The following is a 16,590-nucleotide window of genomic DNA, read 5'->3' on the forward strand; positions in this document are numbered from 1 at the left end:
AATGCAAAGTAGTACTGGGTTGCACTAATTGTGCGAGGCTGTAGATTACGTATAATCATCAGCCACTGTTTCCCATTTGAGTGCTGAATAACGCATTCAAATCCTAAACTGACACCACATTTTCTTTTCTTTTTTCCCTCATAAAAGAATGACTGAGGACATTTGCTGTATGCATTTTGTACTGAATCTATTACTTGTTATTTGAGCCCGGTGTCTCAAACTGTTTCTATTCAAATCCTGCTTAGTAAGCCTATCAAATGACGTGTGCGAAATCAGCTTTGACACTTGCTTCAGTTTGTGAATAAACAGCATTTTTAATGTATGTAATTACACATTCTGGTTCTAACCAATGCAGATGCACCTGTGCTTTGCAGCTTCTCTGGGCTGTTTAAATGGGTCAGCTCTAGAAATATTCTCCCTCAGAGAAGTGTGGCCTCCCTCCCCTTTTGTCTTCTCCCTTGTCTGTAAAGGAACGAGAGTACTGCTGGCAATAGCCTTGAATGCTTTATTTGTGAGCAGCAAAGTCATGAATGCTACATTAGGATGACTGCACAACAACTGGACTACATGAGAAAAGAGAACGACCATCAAAGTTTCTGTTGTTTCTTGAGAAAGGATTTTCCAGGCCATGATCAACTCTGTCCAGTAACAACCGGCTACATTCCACCTAGTTTTTTAGATAAAAGTAGCTTTAAGCAACAAATTATGTACTCTTTCAAAGCCTGAATATGCTGTACTTTGACTAGATACCCACAAAGCATTTGATTTCACTGAATGGCCTATTTTACTGAAAACTCCCAAAGAGGTTTGGATTTATTTTGGTGGATGGGAATGAAATGATCCATCACTATGCTAAATCTTCTGTTATAACAAATAAGATTATGTAAGTCAAAGGAGCTTGCAAAGAAAAGCGTCTGGACTTCTTTAAGTTACTTGAAGACGTTTCACCTCTCATCCGAGAAGCTTCTCGGATGAGAGGTGAAACGTCTCCGAGAATGAGAGGTGAAACGTCTTCAAGTAACTTAAAGAAGTCCAGACGCTTTTCTTTGCAAGCTCCTTTGACTACGATGACCTGGATGACTGAGAACCTTCACAGACAAGATTATGTAAGAGCATCAGGTTGTCGTATTATGCTGTATGCCAGTGATTTGCTTGTTACCTTAGTGAATAATTTATATAATTTGGCTCTCCAGACCATGAGTAAGTCAGCCCACCCCCCCAGCCTGAAATACAGCCGGTGAAAAAAACATGCGTCACTCGCTGTTGCTCTCTTAATGTCTTACAATTGGTAAGTAATAGTTATGATCTCAGAAGTTCACTAGATTCTTATTCAAATTAAATATACATTTGATAAATTCTCTTGTAGTTTGATTACTTACCACACCATTGCTAGACAACACTTTTGATACAAGGTGTGGATACGCAACTTACTCTGTTATATACTTTTCATTTTGTGAATGAAGCTGTGGTACTAGTGTTTTTTCTAGTACCAAACAGTACAAAGTTCATATTTGTGATTCATATTTCATGCTTTTATCTTTTATGGAGGCTTGAGAAAAGAATGAAATGTGAAGGATTGCAAAGTCTTATATTAAGAGTTGTTCAATAATACAGCAGCCACTGGTTAATTCAGTTTAAAGTGATTCACTGTTTTCATTATTCTAAGGTCATGCTACATAAATTTTACCCCTCTATGTCTCTAGTCTGTGATAAATGTAAATTAAATGATGTCACATTTATTTTGGGCTTGTCACACCCCCACCCCTCCATCTTTTTTTCTGGGTTTTATCAAAGGACTCTGTCATTTGTTCCTTTACTTCTTTAGTTCATTCCATGCACAACACATTTCATGACGCATTAAAAATGTATATATTTTTTAAAATTTATTAGATTTTCTTTCCTGATCAGATGAGCATTTTACCTGCAAACGAGACCTAGATTTGTCAGGAAGGAACAGCCACCGGGCAGCCAGATAAGAACTGCAAGCAAAGCAGATAGAGCTTTAAAAACCACGGTGACCTTTCATGAGCGAGCAGCTATAAAACATCCTGCCTGCAAATTGGATTTTGCACTCCAGACACTTTTGTCTGCAATGAAAACTTTCAAGGAAGAAAAAAAAGAATCAATCTGGTGATTAAAATTGAACGCTCTCCCTCTCTCTCATTGCATAAAACCTACCTGCCAAAACATTTGCACAGACAGATGAGGGAAAGGAAAATCTAATTTTAATGTAGTTCTTTCAGCTGTAGATGCACTCACTGAGTTGTACAAGACAAGGCAATGAAACACATCCCTCTTCACATTAGAGGGGGTGCTTAATAGTATCGAGCCTCTCTCAGCTGCAGCTGGTGCATTCAGATTTTAAGCCCGAGTGAAAGCCCCAAAATTTGGGAACATAATAGTTGTGTTTTTACTCAAACACCATGAATGGGTCTCTGTTCTACAAAGAAGGGATGCCAGTTTAGTTTTGTTTGGTAGTGTGCGGGCTTTGATTTCCGTTTTTCTATGTGACTTAAAGTCGTACGATTAAAATTTGAGCATCAAGAAAAACTTTGTTTTTCAGCAATGTTAACATAATTGCTAATACAATGATGAATCATAATGACTGAATGACTGAATAGTAATACATACAAAATCCCAGGGCTCTGTTCTGTAGCACTCAGGATGCTTTTACTTACTTAAAAAGGATGTTTTTTTTTAATATAAATTAACACTTTCAATGGAAAAGGAATGCATATACTGTATTATAAGTCATTTGTAATGGCCAAATAAACATGTTACATTGTAATATGGTAGAATGTGGTGTTTGTGTGCTTACAGAAGTGAGACTGTAGGCCCACACCACCTTGTGGCCACATTAGTATGTTTTATGTTGAAAAATACTGTCAAACTATAGGACATTCTTAAAAGACATTTCTTTATAGAGGTCAAACACACTGCAATTTAACAAAACACCAGCAAATAAAAAAATCCTTCAAAAGCACACAAAACACAACATAAGTAGAATGAAACAAAATTGAACTAGATAGAAAAAAATATAACACACACACACAATGGAAGTAGAAAACGCTTTAAAAAACAGGCGGCAAGTGTTCATGGGGAGACAATAACGTGACGGAACAGCTGCGGCAGGGACAAGCTAGCAGTAAACAGCTAATAGCAAACATGTATCTACAGTATTGTATGAATCATGTGATTAAAACACAGATTACCTGAATCTTTTTCTAACTCATAACGCAGATGAGTCCCCTCGGTGCAGTTCTTCGCACATTTTGGCTTCTGTCACTTTTGTTGCTGGTCCATCGCATTATTATCTTCCCCAAAACACTTATGTTGTTTTTATGTTTTGCTATGTTGTTTGTTTGTTTTTTTGTTTTTGTTCAACTTACTTTTGTGGGCTGTGTTTTTGGGGGGCTAAGGGTTAGGTTTGCTGGTGGTATCTTTAGTTGCAGTGCATTTGACCTCTCAGGGCCACCGTATTTTTAGACGCTAGCTTACAGCAATGCAGAGTATAAACAATACTTTGCCTAATATTAAAGTCATTCACAACCGAATACTATGCACTGTACCCATTTAATATAAATACCTAAAGTCTATGAATTACTATTATATATATCCTTTAATTTTTTTTCTTTATAACTGAAAAACGAAAATAAAATAAAATGCAACCATGTAATTTTCAACCTGATGGATAAAGTAAGCTACGGTATAAAAATAAATGTTAACAAAAGTGTGAAAAACAAACTGAAAAACCAATGATGTCTCTGATCATCAAGGACAGCAAAATGAAAAGAAATTTGAATATGAATGTTACTCAACAGTTCTGCATTAATCATTTAGACTAACTGGTGTTGTTACAGTTATTCAGCAGCTGTGTCAGCATCTTTTAAACCCTACTTTACTTTACTTTTCTCAAATAAACCAGTCATTATTTGTCATAGGTTTTATTGGACATGTGCATGTTGTAATAACATACTCATTTTCACATAATATAGCTACATTGCATATAACATCAATATCATTTTTATTACATTTATTTCAATAATCCACCATGATTTATATTATGCAGTATCTTATTTTTGATTAACAAAAAAAACCCTCAGCTTTTTGATTTTTGCACTTACATCTATGATGTACATTTTGAACTCTGGCAGGCATCAACTGACAATCAATTTCACTCAAACTTGTAAGGATTTTACCGTTTCACAATGATTATACGGTGGAATTAAAAAACAATAAAAGGAGCTCTAAGAAAGAAGACAATGTACATTCACAGTCAGATATATCAACCATAAATAATGTAAACCCTTAAAAATAAAATATAAAAAAAAATATATATCAAAATGACTTCTTTGCATTGCCGTCGCGGCTCATCCTGTCAGGCTCCAGAGGGCTCGTGGCAAATGGTGTTTCTCAGTTTGGCCAAGACACCTCTGAGTGAAAGGACGGCACGGTTTTTCAAAGATAACCATCAGTGCTAAATGTGATGGCTCATTTTCATAAATTACACACTCAGTGTGAAAATTACTCCTCTCTTACTTATTCTCGGCTGTGCCATTATGAATCTGACAGTTACGTACTGACACTGAGTAACTGTAAAATGTAAAAATGAAGCCCTCCATTACTTATGCATAACATAACAAGCACCATATAGCAGTGCCATTCACAAGAAAATTGTGCATGTACAAAAGGAAAAAGTAAGTAAACTATTTTCCCAGATAAACTATAAAGTTTAGAGACACACAGAATATCAGCAAGCACAAATAGCAGCAGGGGAGGAAAGTGACAATCTGGATCACTCAGAGCTTTGCACAACATCTATTTGGTTTGACCAGGTTACAAAACAACATTCACACGTTTATGCACCATTGAACACAAGGGGTCACTGTGGCTACATAAACAGAAAAACACAGGCAACATGGAGAATCTGCAGGGGGACCAGGACTCACTTAGACTTTTCACTATTGGGTCTTCTCTAAAAGCGTGATATTGCCATACTATATCACCATATGAATCTATAGCACTCCTTCTGGAAGACATTTATAGTGCCTGGAGAAGATAAAACATTCTTCAGTGACAGCTTGGATTTTCAGAGACGTGATCAAAGAAAGTTTTGTCGGTGCAAAAGATGCGTGGCAGAATTGTGAAATCAACTGCAGAGAAGCATCGTGCAGTTGGCATTCCTAAAACTTGTCACCGTTTTACCTTTCTACGTGGTACAAATGAATTTCACAAACGTAACATTCCTTGGCTGTGTGTGCTTTGGAGTGTATCTTATGCTGACCTACTGCTAAGACCTCCTAAAACCTATTGTACATCCATTAAACTCAGTAGTTGGTTAGCAGTTTTTTTCTTGTCACATTGCTTTGAAAATTGAGGAAAATAAACTGTAAGTAACGATATTTTTCACTAACTGTACCTGAACAGTCGCCAACCCTGTCTACACTGGAACCCACTGTACCATGCCTGTTACAGACATGGCAGCACCCCAAAGCAGGAACCCTGCTTTGTCAAGTGGCAGATGAATAAACCTGAAAACCATTGTATTCAAGTATAATTTTGCAAGATATACTCTGTGTGCAAATGTGTTTGAAATAATAAAACATTCTAGCTCATTAAAATGCATGCTTTTCCTTCTTTTTTTTTGTAAACAACCACTATAAGACTGCAATGGAAGACCCTCACCCACACACAAGTGTCACAATCAACTGGACATCCCTGAGACAGCTCCATTTGATTTGACGCTCTTGTCTGTGTAAGGCATGCTTTCAAGTTAGAGAGCTGCTGGGCTTTTGTTCTTCTGCAACAAAAAAAAAAACGAAGAAAATCGGGAGCCACGACATACTCACGACACCAACTACTCTAATACTAGCTAATTTAACTACATGTGACAACACAGTTACAAGCGCCAAAGTCAGGGGTTGGGAAATGCAACCATTGCCTCCTGTTGACATGCAGCTAAGACATCACCATGAGCGATCTACAGCTTGAACAGATCTAGCATTTGCAAACACTGGACATCCTTTTTGTGCAGCTGTAGTCATTTGGGCACCATACAAAAATAATTAGGGAATCAGGAAAGCAGGGAGGATGTTGTTGTTAATTTTGCAAGGAGTAGAAGTGTGAAATAGTGGTGTAGCTTTGTTTTTATTGGGGATACATGGAGATTGTTTAGTGGCTTTAAGTCAGTTTGACAGCTCTTTATTCAAAATTAGGGGTTAGCTACATTTTCACTGTTTTTACTATGACACAAATATACTATTTTTAGATAAGAAGAGATAATAAACTAGGTGCTGCTTTTTTATTTAAAATAAAATATTTGGCTATCTTCCCTTCCCCAATAACTTTAATACAGCGCCTCAAGTTACTTGAACATAACGGCCACGATGAATTTACAGCACAAACAAACAAGTGAGAGCAATATTGTTTTGTTTCGTATTCATGCATATACAGGCTTCAGTGTGGAGTACAAACAGTTTTGAGTATGATTACTTAAGCTCGAGGCAAGGCAGGGAATGTTTAAGACATCAGTGCCTAACTGTATTCTACTTTTTGTTCGTTTTAAAAGAGTTAAACCATGTAGGCAGTGGCTATCAAGTGTGTACATTTTCACATCAGGCTCAGTGTACATGAATTAAAGACGGCATCCGGTTGGTCCTTGTTCGGAGGGGGAAGAAGGGGTCTGTCCTTCAGTTTGCCTGTCTCTTTTTCTTTCAGGAGGAGAGGGAAGAGGGGCTTATGCTGTCTCAGTCTGAGAAGAGACTGGCAAAAGATTTGCGTAGATTGCGTATGGTTTCGGCCTTCACTTCGTCCTGGCTAAGGCTGGCTCGTGGCGCTGGGGTTTCTGGAATGTTGAAGGTATTGGTAAGAGACTGGGACTTGCTATAAAGAGAGGAAAATGGCAATAGAGGAGAGGAAGAGGCTATTAAAGTCATGCAGCAAACCCATGGAATGAAAAGACTGGCGCAAGGCAAGACAGAGAGAGGGAGAGAAATGAGAGAAAAGGCTCAGTAAACAATCATAAAGCGCATTCCTTTCCTCGGGTCATTCAGTATTACCTTATCATTTCAAGTTAGCTTTGAATATGATATGGATATTGAATGACTTTTCTGGAAAGCAAAGTGATGCATGTTTTTGTATGCGACTGACAATAAGAGGGTTTATGTCTCATTGTCAGGAGAGCATAAAGAAGCTCAAGTATTAAATCCAAAATCAGGATTATGTATTCCTAATTTTGTGAATTATTTAGGTTACATTCTGTTCACGCAGCAACGTCAACCCGATATAAGGTGTCCTGTGTGGCACCGATGGAACATTGCAGCTGGATAGGCGCAGCTGTCAGTACTGCTGTGGAGGCTCACTGTGCTTCTCATAAGAGGAAAGAGTGACACACTGCAGAGCGCACTTCCTACTTTCAGCAGAAGCAAGAAGTAAAGAAGCTAAAGCAGGCAGAGACTACCGAATCATGGCTAACCCAGTTAAATTAAGGCGTGAATGATTTTGCTTACTGTATAAATAAATAAATTGTCTGAACACCTGACGGCAAAACGGCAATATGTGATTACATGTGTCCAGTTTTTTTTTTTTTTTTAATTAAGAAATGTAAAATTTCACCCCGAGGCCCTTACAGCATCTGCGGTGATTCAAACACTGCGCTCCACTGCGATGCTGTCAATTTACCAGTTGATCTATGCCCATTCGCTTACCCATCGTCACTAGTTTGGGGTAGTAATCAAAGAATGAGATGCTGATACAAGGGGCAAAATGAGCTTTTTCCAAAGGTAACTGGCCTCCCCCTTAGCAACAGAGTGAGGAGTTTAGCTATTCAGGAGCATCTCAGAGTGGAGCTGCAACTATTCCACACCGAAAGGAGCCAAGTGAGGTGGGTTGGGCATCTGACACTGATGCCTCCTGGGTGTCTCCTGGGTGACGAGTTCTGGGTATGCCCTACAGGGAGGAGGCCCTGGAGGCACACCTCAGTATTCTACAAGATAATCTGGAGAAGGTAGCTGGGAAGAAGGAAGGCTTCCCCCAAACCGCCCGGCGATAAGTGTAAGAAAATGGATAGATGGATACTCAAAAACTCCATGATACTAAGGCCTTGCAGTGGGATTAACTTAGACCTGATGGTCTTGTCTTGGAAACCCTAGAGGTTTTATTGCACTTGGAGGTACGTCATTAAGTCTAGTAATATTATCTCCACTTATCTCTCCTTTCCTCCACTCAGCATGTGTCTGCTCCACTCCATGTGTGTCTTACACGGAGTAAAGAAGGAGCAGAGGAGACTCGAACTCACGGTGAATCAGAAAGCAGAGGAGAGACGCTCAGCACCAGCAGGCTCTCACACTGACCTGAAATAGACAAGCTGTGCTTTGAACTAAGTATGCTATCACACAATGAGTTATGTTTAATAATGTTAAAATATCTGATGAACATGTGTAGCCTCACTGCCAGTCGATGGCATTAGTTTCATAAGTTTCACAACAATCTAGATATGTAAACAAGGTTCAAAAGTTTATTTACATTAAAGGGATCTTTAAATATCACAATATGTAGCTTCATTACGGCTTCCGCTTGTTGTTTTAACGTATCAGGCGCTCTGCACAGACTTTGAAATGTTATGTTACGTGAAAGTGCTGCTGAAGGGCTGAAAAGTGTAAAAATCAATAAACCATGCACATTCGGGTGGCTCATTTGTCATTAAATAGATTTCCCATGTGGCATGCATGTCACAGTGCAGGCAATAAGAAGGGATCTTCTGCTTGAAGGATGAGGTGAAACCGATCCCATTTATCATTCACAGCTACTTACTTTAGTTGTGGAGAGCCGCCCATAGCCGGGCTGTCCTGACTAGGCTTCTGTGGAGGCTGAGGCTTCTGTTGCAGAGGAGGTCGTCCTCCTGGGCCCCCCTGACCCTGAGCGGCAGGACGTGGCTGCTGGGTGGTGGGTGCTCCAGGGCGTCCTTGTTGGCCGGGAGCCCTCTGTTGCTGTGTCCCTCCCTGTGACTGCTGTCTAGGGGGCATGGCAGGCCTCTGCTGTGGTGGAGGTTTTTGGCCTGCAGATGGTTTCTGCTGCGATACAGACTGCTGCCTCTGAGCTTGAGGGGATCCTCCTTGGCTTCGCTGAGGAGAGCCCTGACCAGACGTAGGTCTCTGACCTTGAGTCGCAGGCCCTTGGCTTGCCTTAGTCTGGTTACTGGGGTCACCAGTGGCAGGGCTGGCAGCAGATTGTTGGGTCTGTACAGGAGGTTGGCCTTGAGGTTGTGGACGCTGCTGAGATGGAGGGCTTTGCTGAGGACCACCTATCGGAGATAAACAAAAGAAGGAGACGAATCACATTCAAATTCTGAAATATTTTTCAAGACCCTAAAAGTCCAGTTCTTACCCTGTGGTGAAGGACGCTGTTGAGACTGCGGGACTCTCGGTTGTGAGACTGGCTGAGGAGAAACTGCTTTCTACAAGTTAACAAGGGGAAAATATCAATACAAAGCAAAAATGACATTCATTAGATGGCTAAGCAGAGAAAATGATAATGTATAAATATTTTAAATGTCTCTTAATTTGTTCCGAAGATTTTTCTTCCACAGCATGATCTAGCAAATCTCTTAATCACAACATTCATAACATTTTAAGCCACATTTAAAATTCTGACGGAAATCTACGTTCTAACTTACCTCATAACCAGAAACTCCTCTTAACCCTACACTGAATCCTTCCACACCATTCAAGTCATTTCAGGCAAAGTAAATCACAGTGTGGTCTGTTTAAAGTTGTTATTTGATTGTCTCTCTGATGTGACCATCTCAGATTTAGAGTACCCCAGGGATCCATGCTTGGCCCACTACTTTTCTTAGAAACACAACATGTGTTTTTAAAAAGATTAAAGAAAATATAATGCAGATCCTGTTGACTTGAAGCTCACTGAGTCTTGTTTTAATTGTTTCTTTCATATTTTTATGCCCACTAATATACAGTTAGGTCCATATATATATTTGAACACTTTCACAGGTTATATTATAGTTATATAATGGACATAATGTGTAGACTCTCAGCTTTTATTTCAGGGTATTCACATTCAGATTGGATGAAGGGTTTAGAAGTTCATTTGAGGCGTGTCCCTTGCATTTGGAAGATTTTACTGCGAACACACAACATGCGGTCAAGGGGGCTTTTCATGCAGGTGAAACAAGCCATCCTTAGGCTGCGAAAAAGAGGGTTAGGGTTCTCTGCAAGATGCAAGACACTTATAAGCCTCAAGAACAGAAAGGCTAGGCTGGACTTTGCTAAAAAGACATCGAAAAAAGCCATCCAGTTTTCAGTTTTGTAAAAACAATCTTTGGACAAATGAAACCAAGATCAACCTCTACCTGAAGGATGACAAGGAAAAGTATGGCGAAGCCGTGGAGCAGCTCAAGATCTAAAGCACACCGCACCATCCGTAAAACACATCAGAGGCAGTTTGTTGCCTTGGGTGTGCAATTTTTTGAATGCAATCTTTTTGTTCAACCTGCCGAATTAAAGCTGAAAGACATCGAACTTAAAATTCATTTTGGTAGTCTACAGAACCAAAATGACAAGAAAAAGTGTCTCTGTCCTAATATTTATGGATCTAACTGTACTTACAGTGTGTTACTACTAAAAGTGTGGAAGATAAGGAAAAGTTAGGGTGTGCTGGAGCAAGGAAAGCATGTCTGTTGTTTGAGCACCTGTGCTGGCTGTCCTGTACGGACTGTGGAAGAGCTTGAAGTACGTGGAACAGTCTGGTTCATTTTAGAAACCACTAGTTCTGCAATATGAACGCGATCCTCGTCCTGCTGGTCCCCAATCAGTGGCATCGAACAGTCATCAACCTTAAAAGACCACAACTTGATATAATTAGTGGACTCCCCTTAAGATCATAGAAAACATTGATATCATTGTCACGTAGTACCTCTATGATGTAGTCCTTGCCATCTTTACCATGTAGAGCCTCCACAGCACAGATGTCCAACCCTCCAAAGATATCGGAACAAGAATCCACCCACATTCTGTACCTGCCATGACACATTAATCAGACCTATTATAGTGCAGTGCGATACAATTTGATTTACAGTTTTATTTCATTTTCAACTCTGCGCTCTTACTTGTCTGACATGGCCACTTGCTCAAGCATAGATGAACCAGTATTGGTTTTCCAGTTGCCAGAAATTGATGTTCGCCTGTTAATTAAAATAAAGACTTAACTCTATTCTAACCATTTTCACTGTTTTTATTTTCATGCATGAACCTGAGAGGAAGTTTCACTCACATGTAAGCCTTGTAATTGTTGCCGATCTTCTGAATGCGCACATCATACTTTGCATCAATAAATGGCTCAGATGTGGCGTAGGTCTTGGTCAGTGCCACAACACTAGCAATATCTTGAAAATCATACTGATTGTCCACTTTCACCTAAAGCAGCAAGAGTGAAAATATTAATATAGTGACATCAGCGTGTTCACGTGGACCTGAGAAAATACTTAAGAACTCTAGATTTACCTTTCCCATCCCTGAGTGAGCATGGCCCATCTTTACCACTACAGGAAATTGAGGGGAGGTAATCTGCAAAAAGAACATTAAAACATGCTCAGATTTCTTATAAATGAACTTTCTCGTAGTGCCCCAGTGATTAAAACACCAATTATTATATCAGTTCTGATCGGGGCAGATATTACGATTGGTACTGATGGCCTGAAAGCCAGCCCAGTACTGTCAGGCTGTGACAGCAGGGAGGAATTAAACTGCTCTGCACCAACCCGTCTCAGTTTAACTGTAGCAACACTAACTTGGAACTCAAGAAATCAAACACTCACCATCTACCAATTACAAAAAAAAAAGTCGATGCTTAGAAAATGTGAGTGCTCTCAGCTGCTACATAAGATTGAATATTGACATGGAGGTAAATTACACCCCTGACATGTGACCCATGCAGAGGTTGTGTGTGTGTGTGTGTGTGTGTGTGTGTGTGTGTGTGTGTGTGTGTGTGTGTGTGTGTGTGTGTGTGTGTGTGTGTGTGTGTGTGTGTGTGTGTGTGGGTCTAGGTCCTTGTTATTTGAAGAGAGTAGCCATGAAAACAAATGAAAAGGAAGAGGAGAAGGACATAGGGCAAAAACTCACCATTTCCTTGTGGTTTGGATAGTAAACCTGCTCAATCAGTGGGAACTCCTCTGAGCCAAGCTGCTTGTGAAGCCTAGACATTTGAGCAAACTGAAACGTACAGAAAGATGCTGCTGCGTAGTATGTCTATGTCACTCAACTAAGTGTGTGCTGGCTTTAAATGAATGCCTTAATTAAATCCTACTCACCACCCACGGTTTGTCGCAGAAATTGTAGACCGAGTGCAAAGAGTTCACACTTGGCAGTCCAGCGTACTGCAATCCAATCACTATGTTACGATGGTCTCCATTCTTGTCCATGCTGAACGCATGCTGTCTGATCAGCACAAAGTCTGGCTTAAAGGATCTGGTTCAGGGGACATGAGCAAAATATTTAACAGCACTAAAAAAACAACAAATCAGTTTGATGATTCATTCCATTTGGGGCACAGTGAACGTTTCAGCAGAAACTCGTAGTTTTACCAGCGCTGCAATTTTTTTTCTAAAAAGAAAAATTTTGCAGAGAACTTACTTTGTAACTTTATGGCCACTCCTAATTGCATCAATGTTCACATTGTAGGTACCTGTGGCATTGGCCACCAGGTTGATCTCAGAGAACTCTGCCTGAAAGGACAGTATCAAGGTCAAACCCTAATAAACACTTCAGAAATCACAGCGGTGATGATTGGAACCAGCGGTCAAGCAGAACAAGACACAATTAAAGAATATCAGGCTCTGTGTGAAATTCATCCTTCCTGTTTTGAGGCCACATAAGAAAGAAATGTCAGTCCAGAATGAGGTAGAGAGACTAAAATAGTAGGAGAAGAAAATGCCTTAGGCAAAGAAGATTTTAAAATGTTTATGGGCTTCTCTTCTGTTAAAATGCTGCTTAGTGGATTACATCATGAAAGACCACTGAGTGAAACTGTAGTAATAAATATAAGGCTGCACATTTCTCCTCACAAATAGATTATTGGTCTGCTATTGGCCCAGACAATCTACAAGTCTGCATCACAAAGCAAAACTTACCTGTTCCACCTTGATGTCAAATTCCCCATGGACCTTTCTTCCTCTGAAGACCTTCACCCTGATTTTAAAGCAAGAAGTTAAATGATTACATCAAAAAGTTGATATATGGATGTGATTTTAAAATTTTGCCTTTCTATATTTAATATTTGCCATTATTTTGGCAAATTTTGAAATTTAGAGAATATATATATATATATATGGATGTATAAATAAAACTACTGGTGTTGCATCAGGATAGGTCAGCTTCCGTTTATTGTGAATATCAATCCTGTCTCGATAATAGCAAATTTCTTAGTTTGTTATCACTATTGCATAATGCGCGCGGAAAAGAAGCTCGACTGTCTGCTGAAATCGTTTTTCTTCTGCACTTACAGCCGCTTCATTTGACAAATAGGTAATCTCCATATTCATGGCGGCCATGAACGCATAGTGCACTTGCGTAATTTCAGATTATCAGCAGAATGCAACACGAATCGATCACAAGAAGAAAAAACAAGCTGATCGTCAAATGAAAATGGCTTCTCTGCCTTCGGTCTGTTGCGCCTTTGCCATGGCACAGTTTCGGCGCACAAAACCTCCCACCGGTTGTTTCACGTGATGGAAGGATACCTCTCAACACCGGATGAATCATATGACCTTCTAGGAGTTAGGCCACCGCAACCCACGGTCTGGCACACTTTTGCTGTCTAGACGAGGCAGCGCGCTGCCAATGCGCACTGCTCTTACCAGTCGGTCTGCTGGTCGTCGATGACCAGGAGGATCTTAGCGCTGCTGGAGACACCTGCTCGGTCCGCTGCCTCCGATAAGGTCGCAGCCGCAGCAGCTGTGGTCTGTTTGACGGCGTTGGAAATGGATGAGAAGAAGCCTCCACCTCCACCTCCAGACTGCTGCTGTTGCTGCTGCTGCTGCGGCTGCTGACTGGTGGACTGGCGCCTCTCTGCCGGCCCGGGCGACACTGCGGGGCTCTGCTGCGGCGGATCGGGGCGTTGGAGGTCGGTCATGTAGCCATTGGGTAGGTTGGACATGAAATTGCTGTCCGAGAGTCGTCGTCGCAGGTAGTTCATGGTGGATATTTGTTGAAATGACGAAGGAGGAGGATGTGGGGGTCCAAATACACTGAATGTGACTTACAACTCGGTGTTCAGTGGGGAAATGAATGACTAGGCTACTTTCCCATGTGCAGGAACAGGACCCGATGTTACCTACAGAGAAAACAGGTCCCGTGTTAATATAGAAGGAGAAGCTCGACTATCTGATCATAACAGTGGCGATGAGTCGTGACGGTGTAGCTTAAAGAATTTGCTAAGATGCAAGAAGAAATCAGCCCTACTTCACCTTAGCAAATTGTGCAAGCCAATTATCAGTCTCCGTGTAAAGACTGACGCAAATAAAAATATAAATTTATTGACATTTTTTAACATGTATCCTGTTTCCAGAAAGCCACCTAGCACTTCAGCAGCCTGTAGTAACAGCCACAACCGGGCATGATGAAGCCTACCTGGGAGTGTATCCAAACTGGTCTGCCCCAAGGATGACTTGATGATTCCTCGTTATTACCTCCTGTCTGTCACAGAAAAGCTCTCATATGGGTGACTCTCATATCCTCCGTGCAGGCAAGTCAGGCATCAGGCTGAAATAAATAAAGCTACAGCCCTTCCTGCATCACCGCCGTCCTTCTCATCAAGCCCCAGTTTTTTCCGTCTGCCCTGCGTCACTCCCAGTCATCCTGAGGGAGAGAGGAGCTGCGCGGTCGTCAAGTTGCAGCAGGGTGATATCCACACTTCCGGTGTCTCTTTGGGGGGAAAGAAAGAAAGAAAAGTCTATGCATATCTAGGGCTGATTTTTTATTGACGTCAGAGTTTGGACATAGTTAAACTAAAGAAGTAAAAATAGCAGCCACAGCTAAAACCGCATAAGTGGCGAGCTGTTGTTTTGTTGAGTCTTATTAGCGTTGTTGAACTTCCGGCATTGTTCTCGTCAGTATTCTTGTAACTTGACAAGCTCCATGATGGGGGTATCAGGGTGGTGCTGATGAGAGCGGAGAAGCAGGGGCGTCGCTCGCTGTTGGACATGATCCTGCTGTTGGCTGCAATACCTCTGGGTGTTGATTTCATTCGGGCATCCTGCTGGCTCCAATAAAGCAGCAGCGGCACACCAACTGCTGGGTTGTCAGGCCTGCTGAAACAGGGTGTTACTTTTGATTTTCAACTGAGTCAATACAGACAGTGAGGGATGCGCCGTCTGTTAGTGATACTCGGAGCCCACCCCCCTGGGAGCCATGGGTTGCTCTATGGAAACTGTACCATATGGCAGAAACTACAGAGACACGGATAGAGGCCTAGAGCCGGGTGCATTTCTTATCTAAATCATTAATGCATTTTAGAGATAATAAATAGCCTGTTGCTTGCTAGTAAAAAATACCGCTATTTAGCTCCGATCTTAAGAGTTGGGAATAGTGAACTGCCTATTAATGTATCATTAGTTTACATTTATTTTTCAGTGGATGGATTTTAGTTTTATTACATTAGAATTTGTGTGATTTCATAGAAAGTGGCTCGATTACTTTAGTTCACAAACCAGAGAAGCAATCGCTCTCTAGCTTGCCTTTCTTTTTTCTGTGCCCCTTTTTTCTGTCATTATCCTGCCCACCATGAAGGCATGCCCAGGCAATGCATCTGTCAGGTAACCATCAGTACACACTTTCGATTATTCAGAAAGGGGAATGCTCTTTGTGCTCTGTGGTGTGTCGCACACAGCTGCTTTATCATGGATCATACAAGGAGGTTTATGATAGTTATTGACGGCGTCATTTATTTATTGGTGTTTTCCTCGGGTGTTTTCTTGCTTGCAGTCACCAGTGGAGTGGAGTCTCCTCACTAAATTAAAATATAGATTAGTGTTGCAAGTTTGGCTAGGCTAACAGAAAATAATTATTTCAACTTTTACCCAAAGTGATGAGGCTACTTTCTAACTTAATGAATGCCCTACCTTTATGTTTTTCTCTGTAAATGTGTTTATTCCAAAAGAGAGATCATGGTATGCTGTGTGTGCTTAAAAAAATCAGATGGAAACTGAACAAACAGGGGATAAAAAAAGAAGTCACAGGCCTAAACTACTATCTGCAGCAGATGGGCATTTAAAGGTCATGGCTTTAAGAAGTCTTCCTTTAAAATCCAGCAAAGAACTGGCGGAGGTCCTGAGGCATGCATCTGGAACTTCAGTGATCGTTCTGTTTGCTGAAGCCTCATCAGAAATGGCCTCTGCTTAAGGGTGGCTGTAAAGAAGCCGTTCTTAAGGAAGGGAAACAGGGGGGGAAGGCTGCGGTACACAAAACTACACTAGAACTGGACTGAAAATCAACAGGTCTTAATTAGAAAATTTAGGTTTTGGTTCAAATCATCATCAACATGTTCAGAGGAGGTCAGGAGAGAGGTAAAGCAAGTATCTAC

General features: G+C 40.9%; 1 protein-coding gene across 2 annotated transcripts; it reads right to left on the bottom strand.

Annotated features, from left to right (window-relative positions):
- Window positions 1–4,000: 4,000 nt before the first annotated feature.
- Window positions 4,001–14,875, bottom strand: syn1 (synapsin I). Of its 2 annotated transcripts, none has more exons than XM_080893428.1 (14): window positions 14,640–14,875; window positions 13,868–14,343; window positions 13,142–13,199; window positions 12,645–12,736; window positions 12,323–12,479; window positions 12,135–12,224; window positions 11,517–11,579; window positions 11,287–11,429; window positions 11,123–11,197; window positions 10,930–11,032; window positions 10,706–10,849; window positions 9,385–9,454; window positions 8,812–9,301; window positions 4,001–6,844 (listed from the first exon to the last, which is right to left on the bottom strand). In XM_080893428.1, the coding sequence occupies exons 2-14, from the start codon at window positions 14,203–14,205 to the stop codon at window positions 6,817–6,819; spliced, it is 1,851 nt and encodes a 616-aa protein (XP_080749554.1). In that variant the 5' UTR covers window positions 14,206–14,343; window positions 14,640–14,875; the 3' UTR covers window positions 4,001–6,816. The 2 variants fall into 2 exon arrangements, with proteins under 2 accessions (XP_080749554.1, XP_080749553.1); XM_080893427.1 differs by having other exon boundaries at window positions 4,001–6,882.
- Between the last annotated feature and the right edge of the window lie 1,715 nt (window positions 14,876–16,590).

The sequence above is a fragment of the Rhamphochromis sp. 'chilingali' genome (genome assembly GCF_963969265.1).
Source record: "Rhamphochromis sp. 'chilingali' genome assembly, chromosome: 10".
NCBI classification, from domain to species: domain Eukaryota; kingdom Metazoa; phylum Chordata; class Actinopteri; order Cichliformes; family Cichlidae; genus Rhamphochromis; species Rhamphochromis sp. 'chilingali'.

Excerpts from the sequence above, each read along its gene's own strand:
- syn1 (XM_080893427.1), bottom strand. The coding sequence starts at position 14,205 with ATGAACTACCTGCGACGACGACTCTCGGACAGCAATTTCATGTCCAAC. Across the intron at positions 12,480-12,644 it reads AGTGGCCATAAAGTTACAAA|ATCCTTTAAGCCAGACTTTG; the intron begins GTAAGTTCTCTG and ends CCCCTGAACCAG. Across the intron at positions 10,850-10,929 it reads GCAAGGACTACATCATAGAG|GTTGATGACTGTTCGATGCC; the intron begins GTACTACGTGAC and ends TGGTCTTTTAAG.